Raw genomic sequence first — 18,047 nt, 5'->3', positions numbered from 1 at the left:
GGATGGAGAAAGAGAAAGGCCAAGTTGTGGGGGGAAGTTGCTGTGTTGTTTCAGATGTCTATGACACCACACTAGAGTTGTTTAAAAAACACCCTGCCTACATTGTTTCTATCACATGAAATACACAAGTGTCAGCCTTCCAGTTACTGGCTCACAGAAAAGAGCTAAAATTATTGAGGAAAAAAATCACTTCCAGGAATGCAAAATATAGATTGAGACTTGTTTTACTTACCAGGCTTGACCAACATACTAAGAGAGGACACGTTGTGATTTAGAGAAACTCAAAGAAAGGTTATACTGGCCACACTGTTGAGAGTCAAGCTAGTTGGACTAAATCCTTCATTTAACACTTCAGTAGAGGGGCTACATAAACAGAATGGATAAGCCTGCTTTTTCAGAGAGTGTCTTTTACCTGCTTATCGGTTTCAGTTTAGAGGATCAATCAGCGCAAAATATGCATTAAAGGAATTTACTGGAGGCACTGTAGTTATGTAACTCTAGGAGGGAAGTGGAATTAATTGTCTAGTGTAGGTAGAAGAGGAGCAGGATCTGCCATGTATGAATGGTTAAAGGAATTACCTTATAGATCCTTGGATGAAATAAAACCCTTTTTCACTTCTCATGAGTAAATGCATTTGCCCTTCCACATAAGGACTTAAAAGTGTATCAAATTACCCTTTTAAGGAAAATCATGGAAGTTTCACATAGAAACATCATAATGAGTGAATGGGCACCACTTTTCCAATGCTAAATGTTTCCATCATTAGTTTCAAACAGCTCCAGCAATCTCTGCTTTGGCTCTCGCTTAGCTGAGTATATTCCCATTGCCTCACCAGATGCGGGGAGAGTCGTCAGCCCATCACGTGTCTGTGCGTGCCTATCTACACCACATCCACCTCCTCTTTTGCTTTCTCCCAGTCGCTGGCAGCATGTGTTTCAGCTGATACAAGTGCCTGGGACTCCTGCTGTCAGAAGTTATGTCTGTGGCAGGTAGACTCAAGCCTTGCCAACCAGTAGCTGGGTGGCTGTATTTAGACCATTATCAAGCCAAATGACTAATGCCTGCTGAGAGCCAGAGTAGGTTGGCTCAAAGCCAGCTCCTCCTGTGCTACATAACTTTTTACAGGGCCCAGTATAGACACAGGGGGAAGAAGTCTACCTGCCTCTGTCCTTTGCTGTCATCCAGCTCCAGCCAGAATGCTTGCAGGCTTCCCCTCTGAAAGGATAGGGCAGATTCCACAACTTGTGTAACAAGTTAATTTCCTGGAGGATCGTTATCTGACCAGAGGACTGTGAGATATGTTCTTTAACTGCAGTGGTTCTGGTGCAGTAGTTTTACAGTAAAATGTACCTTTTGTGGTGCACTTTGCATGGAGCAGACCACTGGCTGTTCTGCTTAGATTTGTAAGCATTATGTCTCTTTAAAATGACATTAATAGCAAACAGCATTACCACATGCAATTTAACTGTTAAGTAGTTACCAAGAAAAGATAATATTTATACCAGCTTTTTCATGGCAGGTCAATTATTTTGTTAGCACAGGCAACAGTATATTTGTATTGTGCAACTCTTCCTAGGAACTGAACTGCACTGGAGGACACGAAATCATGGGAAGCAGGATGGACTTGAATTAAAAGGAAGGGATTTGTTTTTCTTGTGTTTGGATGCCAGCGCCTGTTGAGCTAGAGTGACATACTGTACAAACTGTGCTTCTCATTATGCAACTAAGCAAAAGGGAGACCTGCAAAACATTAAAGTGAGTAGACTGTAGTTATACTTATTTTGAGTTGAGTTTCTTTTCCCTAATCTGTTTTGACGTGGTAACATGTGGTCTCTACAGGTCAAACTTCTAGATTCTGGAACAATTTTGCAAGGTGTTATTTTACAGAACTTCCTGAGTTGCACTTTGGCCAAAGCTGTCCTAATCTAAATGTATAAATGACTACCTATCTTAATAGACAGTATTTAAAATTCAGCCGCTTGTGTATATTTTATAACTGGTGAGGCCAAGCTACTTTCATAATCTGCCTACTACATAAAGACTTTATGACTCAGACTGGGGGACTTTCATAAATACTTTTTTCATGGTTATTTAAAAAGACACTGCCATTTGAAGGTGTTTAATAGGTGTCTCTTCCCCCTCCTTTTTTTTTCTACAATCAGCACATTATCTCAATTGCAAAATTATGCACTTAATGTGGATTAAGCTTGAATAAAAGAGAATGCATTCATTCCAGCTCAAGCACTACAGGCTGTTAAAACTGACCTGCTGTAAGTTCAAGCTTTAAAAATTTGGACCAAGAGTAACATAATTTGTATGGCGATTAAGTGGCTTCTCCAAGTCTTTAGTAAGGGCTCAGGCCTTCACCGTTGTCAGTGGAAACTGAGCAGTTTTAGGACTATGCTGGATTACATAACATGTCTGAATGTTGGAGTAAAAAGCTCTAAACTAGCTGTATAATTGTTCTGCATTTGGGACTCCTTTTTTTATAACAGAGATTACAGCTGGCAAGAGAACGTGTGAGAACCACCTGTATGCACTTGCAGCTGTTATTCCCTCTGTGCATTTCTTTCAAAACTAAGCTAATATTTTCTCTGGCTTTCTCAAATGCAAAATTTCCTCCTGCCAAAATTTCACAGCCTCACAGCTTGCTTTCCAGTCTCCTCTGTCATGCTGCAGCCTTCCCAGATTTCACACAGAATTTTCCTTTAGAGAGAAAACATTTTCTCTCAAGGTTAGTTTTGATCTCAGTTTGGTTTCTGTTGACTTCAGTAGAGATTTAAATAGGCCCTGTAAGAAACCCTGAAGACCACCAGCCATTAGTTAATCCTGGCATTTGTCTGAAGCTGGACCTGCACTGATTTTTTTGTTCCACCAAGGGCCAGCATTCAAGCTAGTGGAATTACACATGCACTCATAAATTCACTCAAAGCCTACTTATACCTGCTTGGCGTATGCCTATGGGCTGCGTTTAGCATTTATATGCAATTGCCTTTGGGCTTCAGCTGGGCTTGTATACAATATTAACAGATAATGCTTCATATAGTGTAACTATAGCAGGCTGTATGCAGCAGTCAGCTTTTCCTTTCACTTGGATCAGAAGTTCAGGTCTGGCAGATGAACTGTGGTATTTTAAACTTTAAGGAGTCGGAAGAGATTATTCTTCCCCAGTAGAAATGTCACTGGTAAAATCTATCTATCTGGGCTTCCAGTCCCAAAATATATTTTGGATGGATGTGAAATGTGCTGCATTATAAAATCACCATCACCTTAAAACAATATTGAAATTACAAAGGAAATAAGATAAGTAGGAAAGCAAGGAGAAAATAATATGGATGGCTGAGAAAAGCAGCCTAGGACTGCATAGTCTTCACTTTATACTTAATATACAGACATAGCCTTACCTCTACTCTTCACTTGTCTCTTTTAATGCAGATTTGGAAGCCCTAAGCTATTTCAGTATCTGTGATTGAAATTATCATTCTGTTCACCTTGGCAATGAGCTTGTGTATGCTTTTGCATGCAGTGCATAAATTATACTTACTAGGAAGAAAGATTACCTAGTTTTTATTAGTTCCAAAGCATAATAAAAAGATATACAGTACAGGTCGCACAATTCACATGGACTTCTTCCTCATTTGATATATTTGTTTTAAAAGTAGATATAAAATAATACTTAGAGGTATGAGAAAATAATCAGCAAATACTTCTTGGTACCTAGGCCTTTGTACTTTTGTTCCCCAGAGTTAAAGGTTCTTCCTAAATACACGTTTATTACAGTAAATCTTCCAAGGCTAGAGCGTGATACCCATTGCACAGGTAAGGGAATGAAGGCACAGGGAGGTTTATAGACTTGGAGTCTGAATGAAGAAACTTTTATCCTACTGTCAGAAAAATTTGGAATTCATTGTGGTTTCAGCAGGGCAGCTGTAAAAGGACTGAAAGAGGATAGGCCATAATGAACTAAAAAAAGCCAAACCTCTCTTTACTGAGTACTTGTTACTGAAACCCTTGCAGTGTTGCCTAATGGTCCAAAAAGAGATGATGCACGTTGTTATCTGCTGTGAAAAATTCAGTCTAAATTATCCATACAGTTAAAAGGTGGGGGTAGATTACAAGATAAAGTAGTATGATATATAGAATAATTTGTTGGCAGAGTCCAGAATGAAACTAAGGGTTCCTGATGCCTTGGAAAGGGCTCTGTTCATGCGTCGAATCTATAATGCTTCACTCCAACTATTTACAAATAGATATTTTGTATATAATATATATCACTATATAATGCAAGATTCCAGAATCACAGGGCAAGAGATAGTTTCCTTGTTTGGAGTTCAGAGTCCCAAGCCTCATTTCAGCAGCATTTCACCCAAAGGCTGAATTTCTGTTCTTTCCTATTTTCTTTTCCTATCTCAAGTACTTCTGTGCCTAACTGGAGCATCCTTTGTGCCTTGCAGCTTCAGTAGGTTCTGCTGTTTCCCACTCTCTCTCACTCTCTGCTCCGAAAACAAAAGCTGTCCTCCTTTATTTGCTTTTAGACTCCAGAGAAAATCCCTCTGAGCAGAATGTACATGGGTTGTATTCATAAAAGTCAAGGCAAGAGGGGAATGTTGGCTACTGATTCAACTTTGCATATTAGAAGATATCAAGTGTTCCTTGTGTGTTCTGTACTAAGTTTAAAGTCATCAAAACAGTGTGTCCCTGGCAGAAAGTTGAAGACATTTAAAGTCTCACTAGTGCTGGAGACCTTTACTACTGCAACACACACATTAGGTGAGATATTCTTATTTAATTGCCAAGGACAAATGACAGTGCAGCCTGTCGAAAAAGCCATCCCTTAACAACATCCCTTAATTGCCAGTCTGACCTGGACCCCCATCATGACAGTCAGTCTGGCCCTAAAGACAAACAGGCTAGCTGAGAAGGTCATCCGCACCACCCTATGAGATGCTTACTGTGTCTGGCTTCTCGGGTTTTAGGGAAAAAACAAACAAACAAGTGCAAACACTCGTATAATCTCTGAACCTTCATTTAGGCTCCTGCGGCTTCAGCTATCCATTCCAGAAAGGAATGGACTGCTTTTTACAGTGAGCTGATGAATTATAGCAGCAGATGTACGCCTATCGGTTGGAAATGTACACAAAACTAGTGTACAACAGCGTACTGAACACTATAAAGCAGTTTGTGCGTAAGGCTTGAGATGGCTTAGACAGCTCTGCCCTCTGGGCTGGTTATGAATCCCCTGTAAGGTCTAAGATTTATCTCATAGCAGCTTTCTTATTTTTGGTTTTTTTCTTTCTCCTTTTTTTTTCTTTTTCTTTTTTTTTTTTTTCTTTTTTACTGTATGGAAACTAAGAAAGATGAATCAGTTGGCATAACTGATAAATTACAACAACAATATTGGCTGTAAATGCCATTGTACACTTGGACTTTTGTAATGAATGTCCATAGAGAGGAAACCTATAGCAAACTTACACTGAACAGCAGGTTGATCTTATGCTCTATTAATACAGCTCAGCCAGTCACTGGCTTTTTTTTCTGTGCAGCAGCAGTAATGAGAAAATTTACAACAGCCAGAAACTCTTGTATGAAAATGGAAATTACATTACCAAATGTGCTGAGCGGAGAATACTGGAACTGAAATTATTACCTTTAAGAAAGGCACCGTCTACTTTGCATACAATTATACAAATACGGTATATGTCAAATACGTATAGATGACGGCTACACATTGCAGAGCTGTGGACCACAAGAGTGTAGCTTGTGCTCCGGACTACTGTGCTGTGATACTGTCTTGTCTGGGAAAAGCTTCTGTTGGCTGCCAGTTTTACACAAACACTCTGACAAGTATTTTCTCCTCTTCCTACAAAACCATATTGCTTCCAGCTTTTCCCCTCTTCTTGGTATTCCAAAACAAAAAGACATCTGTTTGCCTAAGATAGTAACTTATATATGGTACATTTATTCACAGGACAGTGATGGATTCACCATCAATCACACAACTGCTGAGTAACTGTGCAAGATCAGATAAAGAAGATCCCTCTACTTGAAAAGAGAAAATTCTCTCTCATGACTGAAAAAGGCCTGAGGTACTGAACTGTAGTTTCAGTTTGTTTTTAATGGAAAGAAATTGCTATGTAAAGCTTTGATGGCTCATTTCATTTTACTTTGTATAGATGACCTTGTTGGGAACCAGAAAGAAACCTGGGGAAGCATTCACACAAAGTCATTTAGGCACCTGATTTACAGATTCAATTGCCCCCTGGCAGTTAGGCATCTGCCTCTGAAAGTTTTTGATTTGCAACTGAGTCAGCTGTTTAAAATAGCTGGTGTGAACAACTTACCTGGTGAGAGTAAATGGGAGTGTCAGGGGGACAGAAAACCTGAAAAAATCTCTGAAGCATTTGTCAAAACTAAACAGATTGTGCATGTAGAACACATGCTAGAAGAGTCTAGCAAGAAGATTTAGTGATTTTTATCTGGGGAGAGCTAAGAAAGTAGCTAGTAGCCTTACTCCTTCTGTACCGTATATATATCCCAAATTCATCCTAGTGATAATGTTAGAGATCATACCTATCCTACTTCGGTGTCAAGAGTCTGTAGGATATAGCAACTCCATCGCCAGATCTCTCTGGATTGCCTGAGCAGTGATGGCATACAGGAAGGTCAAGAACTAACCAAACGAGACTATTTCGCTGAGTGTTAAAAAACCTGTAAGCCTTAGTCAAGTCAGTGTTGTAGCTTTTTGGGGAGAATATTTTATGTTCACTTTTGTTTTCAGTGCTCTGTATTGGAACCAGAAGTTGTTCAAATCCCAGAGAGGATACCTAAAATCTCAGCCTGAAAGTTCAATCTGACTCAGATCCCAATAATAATTAGTTTTTGCTCTAGGGAAGTTGATTTGGGGAAAGTTTGGTCAGGGTGAAAATGTAACACGGTTACCAGTTTCAGTTTAAAGGGCACAGAGGAGACTTGCAAATACTCCGCAGAGCTGGAAGGAATGGTGGCAGGAAATAGCACACAATCTTGTATACACACTTTCAGTATCAACACTGAACAGCACAGATATGTTTTCACATCACCCTCAACCTGTGAGCTAGCTGGGGTTTATCAAGTAAGAAATCTTTGTGATGCAACCATAGCTCTTAGATTTAATTTTTAGAAGATAGTTACTGTTATTTAATAACATTATCTATAGAAAAGTTGATCTTCTGTGGAAATTTATTTCACTGGTGCTAAGATTTCACTCCAGATGTTTGTATGTTCGGATATGATAAACCTGTGATTGAATACGGATAATATTTTTCCAACAACATGTGTAAATGTTGTGACTAGAGTAGATTTACCAGGAGAAATAATGGCTCCACAGTATCCTCCCTATCTCTTTGCATTCACACTGTGTCTTGCAAAGTGTCCTTCAGTTCAGGGTCCATGGGACCAGTGCTGGGAACTCCTCTGCACTCCTGTGACTTCATGCAGCTGCTGGCTGTCCTGTGCTAATGCTATCTCTAGGGTGCCTGTTAGACCAGTACAGTAAAGCACCTTATTTTCAGTTTAAACTTTGTGAAAGATGGAAGGGATTGGTCAAATTATCTAAGATCTTCAGTCTAAGATGTTTCCTTTACAGTGACAATGTATTCATCTCTCAGTACACTGGTAACTTTTCACTCTATCCTGACTTACCCTGGGAGCATTGTGACCTAATTAAAGGATGGCTTTGGAAAGTACAGACTTAGATTTGATCCCACTTGTGCCCCCTTTCTAAAGCTATCTCCCTATCCCCTCTTCTCTGCTTCTGCTGATACCACCACTAAATGTCCCAGCATTCATCACAGTGAAGCCACCCTTTACTATTATCTCCTCTGAAAATTTGCTAATTATTTTTCCTATTTTTTTCTTGGTTGCTCCTGAGTTCATTCTTTTCCTGTCTCCTCATTAACCTGTTCACCTGCATACATATTATGTGTCTTGACTACTGAAACCACTGATGTCTTTCCTGCTACTGAAAAGTCTGCAGTAGAGTATCAGGAGGCCAGTTAGTGGTAGAATAAGGAAGGGCCAAATAGTTGTTTGCTTTTTAAAGAGAACCAGGATGACCATTTATACTATGAAAAGCACCTACTTACCTGTCCAGCTGGGTGCATCTTTCCACGTCTTTTGTCTGTGTGGCCTGCACATCGTATTTTAGTATGGCAGTTACAGTTTCTTCACTATCTGCATTTCAATTGCCTGAGAGAAGGAGGAACTTGATTTACGACAGCTTCAGATTCCTTTCTCAATGTGCTCAACTAAGACTGATCATAGAATCATAGAATGGTTAGGGTTGGAAGGGACCTTCAAAGGTCATCTAGTCCAACCCCCCTGCAAGGAGCAGGGACATCCCCAACCAGATCAGGTTGCTCAGAGCCTCATCCAGCCTGGCCTTGAACGTTTCCAGGGATGGGGCCTCCACCACCTTTCTGGGCAACCTGTTCCAGTGTTCTATAACTCGCATCGTAAAACATTTTTTCCTAATTTCCAATCTAAATCTACCCCCCTCTATTTTAAAACCATTACCCCTCGTCCTATTGCAACAGGCCCTACTAAACAGCCTCTCCCCATCTTTCTTGTAGGCCCCCTTGAGGTACTGGAAGACCGCTATCAGGTCTCCCCGGAGCCTCCTCTTCTCCAGGCTGAACAGCCCCAACTCTCTCAGCCTGGCCTCATAAGAGAGGTGCTCCAGCCCTTTTATCATCTTCGTGGCCCTCCTCTGGACCTTCTCCAACTGGTCCATGTCCTTCTTGTGTTGGGGGCTGCAGAACTGGACACAGTACTCCAGGTGGGGTCTCACCAGGGCAGAGTAGAGGGGGAGAATCACCTCCCTCGACCTGCTGGCCATGCTCCTCTTGATGCAGCCCAGGATGCGGTTGGCCTTCTGGGCCGCAAGGGCGCATTGCCGGCTCATGTTGAGCTTCTCATCCACCAGCACTCCCAAGTCCTTCTCCTCAGGGCTGCTCTCAATCCATTCCCCGCCCAGCCTGGATTTGTGCCTGGGATTGCCATGACCCAGGTGCAGGACCTTGCACTTGGCCTGGTTGAACTTCATGAGGTTGGCACGGGCTGACCTCTCCAGCCTGTCAAGGTCCCTCTGAATGGCATCCCTCCCTTCCAGCGTGTCGACGGCACCACACAGCTTGGTGTTGTCGGCGAACTTGCTGAGGGTGCACTCTATCCCACTGTCCATGTCGCCGACAAAGATGTTGAACAGGGCCGGGCCCAGCACGGACCCCTGAGGGATGCCACTCGTGACCGGTCTCCACATGGACACTGAGCCGTTGACCACCACTCTCTGAGTGCGGCCATCCAGCCAACTCCTTATCCACCAAGTGGTCCGTCCTGATGATCAGGGCTTTCCTTTTTCATCTCTTTACCAAGCTCAGTAAGTCCTGGGCGCTGACTAGTTCACCTTACGTGAAAGCTGCCAGCCTGGTGCCCAGTCCTATTCTGTCAGGTAAGGAGAAAAAATGTCCCACCATCTACTTCAGATGCCTGCCTAAAAACTCTACTGAGTTTAATTACACGTAACTGACTTTGACAGTGTTCACTTCCACAGCAGGCTTAACTATGCGCTTTGCAGGAATAACTTCTGCACTGCAGAAAATTCCTAGTGAAATTTCTGAGGCCTTTTTTTATCTAAAGAAAGTCAAACTAGATAATGTATTGGTATCTTCTAGCCTTCAAATCTTCATGGCATACGAAGATGCTGTAAAATATAAGTAAAAGGGCTTTTTAGAACTAATATTCCACTGATGATCCCTAGATCTGATCCATAAATTGTGTTAAGCTCACAACCCTGTGTATACATCCTGAGCCCATGTAATGCTGCGAGTGCACAGGTGTCCGGGTCAGTGTCCTCTCAGGCATGCTGGCACCATTCTGGACCTGCCCATGGAATATCTCACTGTGAACCTGAGAATGTTTTGGCCACTGTATTCAGTATAGACAACTACAGTATGTAGAATTCAGAATAATGTGTAAACAGGGATACTGTTAAGATTAAACCAAATAACCCTTTCTTGTAACAAGAATAGGACTAAAAAGGAATTAATTATGTTGGGAAGAAAGAGGCATTTAATGAGTACTTCTGTGAAAGAAGTTATAAGAGTTTGGCAATAGATAAATGTGCCATAAGCCTCTGATTAAAAACATACTAACCATGTAAAGAAAAATCCCCTTTTTTACCACTCAGTCAGAACTTTACTTCCACAGCCATGTTTGGAGGGATTATGCACACCTAGAAGCACAGCACAGTGGCCAGTGGATCTTATTCAGAAAAAAAAAACTGACCAAATTTTCACAGTTTATTCACTTTATTTCAGTTAGCAGTAGACAACAACAAAAAAAAAACAAAAAACCCCAAACTGTCTGTGAAGATGAACCTTTGTGCTCACAAGCAGAAGCAGTCCAGGCAGTAGTGATTCACAGAAGGAGACAGAACTCTTAAAGAGTGATGACTGGATTTATAATTCTTCTACATGGCTAGGAGTTAAAAAAAATATACCCATAACCGAGATTACAATGACAACAGAAAGGTGATGCTACTTTGCCTTGCTAATATTATCAAGAGGAGCAGAATGAAGGAAGCTGAGGAAATGTGGCTTGTGGAATAGTTAGCTATTTGCTTTATTCTGTTTGGCTGCTATTCCGTCCTCACAATATCTGCTCTTCTCATAACTGAAGACTATATAGTAATTGCTTTGCATCATCTCCATCATTCTTGTCTTCAACAACCACATCCAAAGCATGTCACTGAGGTCCAGAGAGAGGAGAAATACTTTTGGCAGGTGGCTAACTCACCCGTCTGTCAGTCAGGAGTTTATACGCTGACTTTTTAGCCTTTGCTGCTTTGTTACACTTAAGCAGTGGTTACACGTTGAGATGGGTGGGAGAAGTTGGGCTATTCTTTACACTTCCTACTGGCCTGCATTTCTGTTATTCCATGGTGACACAAAGAGAAAATTGGACCCAGGTGTAGCAAATTTGGCTGCTATGTTGGGAAACAGTTGTGGAGGAAAATGTCAGACAGTGACAGGATCCGAGTACTACACAGAAGCGTGACAACAGACAAGCCAGTGGCAGTGAAAAGTCTTGAACGGCACTTCTTTGCAATTGGGCGAAACATCCTGGAAACCTACTGCACATGCTGTTGTTAGCTTACACTTTGCACAGAAAGAATTGTAGAGTCCAAATTAAGTCGCTGTTACATAGCCTTTGTCTCAAAGCTGGAATTAATGAATAAATGCATTGCTCACACAGCTGTCAGCACCGTGAATGGAGGGGTGGAAGGAGAGCCAGGACTGAATGACAGCGCAGCACAAGAGAAAGGGCTGATGCTGAATCTGAAGGAGGAGGTTCAGGAGGTGGATACACTGTTCAATACAAGATTAAGTACAAGCTGGCTGAAGAGTATTGTTGGCTAGATACGGTCAGCGTGTTGCCCTAGGGGACGCTTTTTTCTTGCCTGTTGAAAATAGCATCAGTGCTGACTGCAGCTGAAGCCTCACTTCTTGTAAATGACTTCAGTCGTAACAGAATTAGTGTGACCGCAGCTTCACAGTGGTAAGGTTATGTCTGTCATTCAAGAGGCTCCTATTGAGCGTTCAGTAACTCTTCATGGCTAAATTAACCAGGTTCTCTCAACATCTACAGTTCTATTAACTAGTTCTATTCGTTAGCAAGTGTTTTACAGCTGCAGCATGGTATGTAAATTAACCTACTCTGAAAGCAAATATGTGTTTCAGTCTTTAAAAAGCGAGGAAGCCTCAGTCTCTGCCTGTACAGTCATGGGAGCGTTGCCCTGGAGCAAGGCTGGGGAGGTGACCCAGCAGGACGCTGCTGCAGTTCCCACCCAGCTGCTCTCTGTGGGACCGAGACCCCCAGGGTCCTCTCAGGTGACACAGCCATGCTGCAAATGGTATTATTTTAAAGCTGTCCCTTCCCCACTACCTATAAATATTGCAGTCTCTTCAGAAAACATGGCTTTGCTCTGCTCCTGAGCGTGGCTCAAATTCTTCCGTCCAGATTGACTGTTTACTTCACTTTCCAGCCACAGCCAGGAGTGGAAAGGTCAGAGGAAATCTGGGCAAGAGGGGGAGGGACTGGAAACACCACTCTTCATGTACTATTTAGCAGGGAGGATTAAAATCACTGCACTGTTATGTGTTTCCATTGCTTTAGATACAGAATAAGCAAATTCCCTACTATTTGACCTTGCGGGAACATTATTAAACAGAGGATGAGAGTTCTGACAGCTGGAATTACTACAGAAATCTTTGGGAGACTCCTACTATGCCCCTTAGATGTGACAGAGTCCTTAAATCAGTGTGCACAGGTAAGCAGAAGTTTTAGAGAGCCATTCATTAGCTCTTCAAAAGGGTGAGTCAGACTGACACTGTGAATGCACAAATTGTGGTTAGGATTTCTTAGTTGCTTTGGAGCAACCTACATAGACCTGCTAGGAGAGGATCTGCCTGGCCACTGAATGGTATGCTGGGGAGAAACAGAGAAAGAGAAGAGGAAAGGAAGGAAGGAGAAGAAGAATAAGGCAGGTGAAAACATATGTAGTTTAAAAATAGAAGCTAGCTTTTTCTCCTCTTTCCTTAAGAGACCTTTTATAAAATTCTGACCTTTTTGTGCTTATTTATAGTTTTGATTATATTTTTTCTGAGCTATCTCACATTTGCAATTCATATTAAAGACAAAATGAAGGGATTGAGACACTTCATGTGGGAGGATATGGGTAATTTCTGCTAAACTCACTCTAAGGCAATAAAAGGGAGGGGAAAAGAAAGTAAGGTTGTTTCTGCCAGGGTGAAAAGGAAATGGGCTCAATCCTTAGGCTTTTCATTCCATGCTTCTCAGTGGGAAGCCCCTTACCGTTTATCTAGGTCTAGTTTTGTTTGTTTTTATCAGGGGTAATGGAGAACCTTCTAAGCTACATTGTGCTTGTTCTACTACTAATGCTGTCATGTGAGCACTCATTTATAAAACAAGGGAAGAGTCATTAGTTTGGGGCCTGAAGCGTTAAAAGATACTACAGCGTGGGGCTGGGAAAAGAGGACAGGGAAAGGGATAACAATCTCTGCTGACAGCAAACCAGTTTGGCAGCCTTCACCCTACAAAGACTTTTTTTTTTTTCTTCCCAATTTAACTTCTTAAAGCTGTTCACATTCAGACAGTGCTTTGCTCTGCTCTCATATCTGCTGCATAGCACAGTATTCATTACTTCCCCAATTTAAATCCTTACAGATGCTGTGGGAAAATGTGTTATTCGGCAACTAATTCCAGCTTTAGAATTAAGCAGAAATGCTGTCTGCTAATCTCAGCCAGGGATGGCTGACAAGGGAATGGGAGACTGCTAGGCAGGGCCAATCCAAAGAACATTTTTAGGGAAGCAGCACACTAAAGGGTCACATGATACTGCCTGTATGTTCTTTCTTTTTCCCTTTTTCACAATGTCCAGTGCATTGTGAGTGATCCTTAGTCATGTTTGAGGAGGAAACCTATTTATTCCAAAGAAACATCAATGATGTAAGAGCTGATTTTGTAGAGTAAATGGTATTAAAGAAATTATTCAGTAAGGAACACTATATAACAAACACATACTCAATGTTTTCTAGAAGTGGCTTTAGCTTTAAAAGGGATGTGAATTACAGTGGAGGGAGAGACCTTTTATCTTCCAAACTCTAAAGATTACTTCATTTACTGCTTACAGTTACTGTAAGCACTGTAGATCTGTGCTGATGGAGTACATTTCCGTGAAAGACACTGCCTTCTTAGAAAACCAGCTGAACCAAATCACTTCAAAGTCAGCTTTTCATGGATTTCAGGAAATGCTTGGGGGAGGGGAGAGTCACTTTATTATAATGCAGGTGACATTTTGCCAAATTAGCCATCTCAAGTTATTCACAGTTACAGCTCTGTGGGGCTCTGATTTTACGAGCAGACAGAAACCCAGAGGTGCCTTCACAGATTTTGTACAAATAGTATTACTAACCAGTCTAATGTATTTTAACTTTCTTTGAATGCAGTTTAGCCACTGGAAATTACAGCTGCAAACCTACAGCTTTACGGGGTCTGTGGATCCTCTAATGGAGCTAAGTCATAAAGTCTTTAAAATTATCAAGTCTGTGCTCTGTAGATTACCAGCAATGTCAGACAAGAAACACCTTTATGCAGCCTAAAGATGCACCTTTGTGTATGCCAATTTAAAGAGAGAACGGAAATCTCTTCCCCCTAATGCATTATAATGATACAGTGTTCATGGCCTTTTAAAGTATGTGAATGGCATTTCTGGACAGTTTTATTTCTCCTCACTGACGTTCACATTTCATTGTGTCAGACAGAACCTCTTCTTGCTTAGAGCCTTGTAGCTTTTAATAGAAATAAGGCAAGCTGCAGCTGGTGCAATTAGCTCAGCCAAGGGCTCAATTCACTCTTTCAAAAACTATGCACTGCTGTAGTCTTAACACATTGTTCCTGCTCTCATGGATGTAGGAGAGAACTAGATTCCTGGGCAGGTTCATCTCAAGTATATTTTCTACTCACTTGCATCTTTCTATTCTAGGTTTTTTGGGGCAGTCAGCTGGACTACCACTAGAACCAGCTAGTTCAGTAGGGCAAAGAGCAGGTCCACATGGAGACCTAGTGTTGTCTGCTCTTACTCACTCAATTAGCAGTTAAAGCTAGTCAGCAGCATACATACCCGAGTCTTTCAAATTAAAACCAGAGATGCTATTTTTTTTGGTAAAAACTTCCACAATAAAATTTATTATGTTAATATCATTAAAAATATTATAAAATAATAAAATATTCTGCTTGGCAGAAAAATTATGCCAGGGTTTTAAAACCCCAGGTTTGTGCAAACAGTTTTTGTAAACATAAGAAGTCAAGTGTTCAAGTTCCATCCCAAAATACAGTAAATTGCTACAAAAATAAGTTTGCTCACTGTCAAACATGTTTAAAAACCCAGGAAGCTGGATTTCTTTACACATTTCTCACGTGTCCCTATACAGTTAATGCTGTACTTATATCTGAAATGGAAAGGATTTCAGATAGTCCTTTAGAACAGGATTGAGGGGGATCTGGTTTAAGTTCTCTCTTCCAAAAGTCTTCACAATGCTCTTCCGGCAGAGCTCCTGCAAGGGCTGCACACGGACTTTGCGCAGGGGGGTAACCAGTACCTTCCTCGGGGAGCTTAGGTAATGTTCCAGCAGCTTAAAAAGACAGTCAAAAGTCTCTTTGCTGCCATCCAGGCTGAAACACCCAGTCTGAAAGTTTATCCGGATGCTGGTGGGCCCAGTCGCAGTCTTAACACTGATGGCAAAAAAGCAATTCTTTTGTGTGCTGTCCCTGATGAGGAAGGTGCCCTCGGGCTCAGACTTCAGCTTCTCATGTGCAGCATTGACAGTCAGAGGACCCCAGTAGAAGCCACAGGCATCCAGCAGGCTGCTGGCTCGAGTGATACTACTAAAATCCGCTTGCGAGCGAAAGGTTCGGAAGTGCGTGTTGCTCTGTGCCTGCACAGTGCTGGGCCGGCCTGGGCCGTGGTAGCCTCGAGCCTGTGAGCGATCCCGTGCCGGAGGGTCAAGGAGACGTCTTGGGTCTGCTGCAACTGCGTTATCTGCTGACACCTTGCTGTGCGCTACCATCCTACAGCCTAGACCAGTGGATGCGGTCTTCCATAGCGTCAGCGGCTACGGCAGGGCAGCTTTTCAGCAGCTATTCTGAAATGCCAAAGAGAGAGACAATGTGAGATCCCCAGAGAAAAGCGGCTGCCATCCCTGAATGACCCAGTCTTCCATTCACATGCCTCCCACCCATTATAAAATAATAAAATATTCATTTGCCAATTCACACTGGGCAAACAACTGCTTGCTGTCTGACAAGATTAGCAGTCTATCACTACGGCAAAGTCAAAAGTTCCAAAAATATTGAGCCAGGATCATTAACAGCTACAGAGAATAATGCAGTTTTCCTGCTATGGGCCCACAGAAGCGTATCAGGACCTAGAGTGAGTCAAATGACAGGACCCTGAAGTTATCTTGTGCACATTCCAACAGATTATCAAGTTTTTAGAGAACAAAGCAACAAGCTTTTCACAACGGAGTAACCAATTTCTTTACATCTCCCTCTTTCCCTTCCCCAATCCCAACAGAGATGTCAGAACTCAGACATAATCATTTGGTGCATTGTGTGGGGAAAAAAGAGAACGTGGGTGAAGGAAATGTAAACTCTGCAGCTGGATATGTCTCCGGATAATGGGGGAAGAGGGCGAGGTGAATAGGTGCCATTGTGTGACTGAAGTGTTACTTGGAAGGGCAGCCTGTAACACTGCCAATTTACACAGTAATCATAAAACTACTTTCCTCTCTTCTGTTAACCTGAGGCTCAGCCATAAAAGGCTATTTCCCATTCCCCCAACTTTCCCTTGGGACAGGAATGCTACAACCTCACTAGCTTACACAAATCAACCTCTATGAACCCTTAAAGCATTACTCCTCAGTCTCTCTCTCTTTTTTGTATTACATGCACTTTAAGTGGCCCAATCTAAATTGCTTTCTATTGATATATCTTTCAGCATGAGAGACTAAATTCATCCCTCGTGTTACTTCAAAGGAATTAGCAGCGCTGCACCAGGAATGAGTTTGGCCTGAAATGTCTACCTCTGACAGTGTGGTTCGATACATCTCCGCTGGCTGCCTTGACCTTACTGGTAAGCATAGATTTTAGGATTTATCCCTTTTAGTCAGATATAGATCTGCAGCAGCAGCTTGTTGAGAAACCTTGAGTATTCTCAGAAATGAATCCCTCAGCCATCTTACAGTTCAGGGTAACATGCTAATGAGGACTTCAAAGAAAGTACGCAGCTGTAGTCCTGTCTGTGCTAATTTAACAACTTGATGTTTGGCTTCATTTATGTCATGTTACCTCCAGAAACACCAAAGAGGGTTGTGAAATCCTTATCGTGGCAAATAACTTAGCAGGTTGAAAGTAGCATTGAGCTTTCTTTACACAGCAGAAGGAAACTGATGTCAGTTCTTCCAATTAGGATTATCGTTCAGTATTTAAAGTTAACAAAAACTAAGTTTCAGGGCACGCCGGTGAGAAATAACCACGATCTGAAAATCGCAGGGCTCCCTAGCAGGAGCCGTCCACAGCCCAGAGAGAGTTCGCAGTGCCTTTCCCAAGGGCGCAAAGCAGACACGGGTCACGCCAGCCTCCGGAGCCCGAGGGCCAGAACCGGCGGCCGCTGCGCCGCTGCCCGGACCCCGGCGGAGCAGAACCCCTGGCCGGTCCCGCCCGGCCACCGCGCTCCGGCCCGGGGGTGGCTGCGGGTTCCTCGGAGAACAGCAGTGCCCTGCTAAAACCACTGCGTGTTGTTCGCTTTAGTGTTTTTCCCTCTGTTTCAAACCAGGCACGAGAGCTCCGTGTTGAGTATGGGCACTGAGCCAAAAAAAAAAAAAAAAAAAAAAAAGGAAAAAAAAAACAAGAAAAAAGTAGACCAACCACCGAAAAAAAAAGGCAAAAACCCCCACAGCCGCCGCGCTCTTGCACAACGGGCGGGCTCCCTTGCCGTGCCTCCGCGATCTGACCTCTTCCAGCTGCGGCGCGGCAGCGTTCCGATGCGCGCCGCGGTTCGCGAGGGCCCCGCCAGACACAGACCCTCCCTTACCTTCGCCCGGGGCGCGGCGGGTGGGGGCCGTCCCCAGAGCGCGCAGCACACGCGTGGGCTGCGGACAGGGTCGCGCCAGGGCTGGCAGCGCGGCGGCTACTCCTGGCCCCGCCGGCCGGCAGAGCATCCTCCGTGCCGGGGCCCTGCCTGGCGCCGCAGCGAGCCGGGGCTCCCGCGGGGCGGGCGGGCGGGCAGCAGCTCCAGCGCTCTGGGCGCGCTCATCCCCTCTGCTTTTTATTTAACGCGGCGACGCTTTTCTGCCCGACGGCTCCTCCCTCGCCTTCTCCGAAAACACGTGGCCGCCGCTTCGCTTTCACTTTCCGAATGAGTCACGGC

The 18,047-nt window shown here is 43.1% G+C and overlaps 1 protein-coding gene across 1 annotated transcript; it reads right to left on the bottom strand.

Moving 5' to 3' along the window:
* Window positions 1-14,794: 14,794 nt before the first annotated feature.
* SOCS1 (suppressor of cytokine signaling 1) lies at window positions 14,795-17,916 on the bottom strand. Its single transcript, XM_086759968.1, has 2 exons — window positions 17,712-17,916; window positions 14,795-15,762 (listed from the first exon to the last, which is right to left on the bottom strand). The coding sequence occupies exon 2, from the start codon at window positions 15,685-15,687 to the stop codon at window positions 15,064-15,066; it is 624 nt and encodes a 207-aa protein (XP_086616094.1). The 5' UTR covers window positions 15,688-15,762; window positions 17,712-17,916; the 3' UTR covers window positions 14,795-15,063.
* Between the last annotated feature and the right edge of the window lie 131 nt (window positions 17,917-18,047).

This window comes from Chlamydotis macqueenii, chromosome 15, assembly GCF_036417535.1.
Source record: "Chlamydotis macqueenii isolate bChlMac1 chromosome 15, bChlMac1.mat, whole genome shotgun sequence".
NCBI classification, from domain to species: domain Eukaryota; kingdom Metazoa; phylum Chordata; class Aves; order Otidiformes; family Otididae; genus Chlamydotis; species Chlamydotis macqueenii.
The sequence above is the reverse complement of the archived record's forward strand: the minus strand, read 5'-3'. Positions and strand labels throughout refer to the sequence as shown.

Coding starts and splice junctions, on each gene's coding strand:
- SOCS1 (XM_086759968.1), bottom strand. CDS start 15,687: ATGGTAGCGCACAGCAAGGTGTCAGCAGATAACGCAGTTGCAGCAGAC.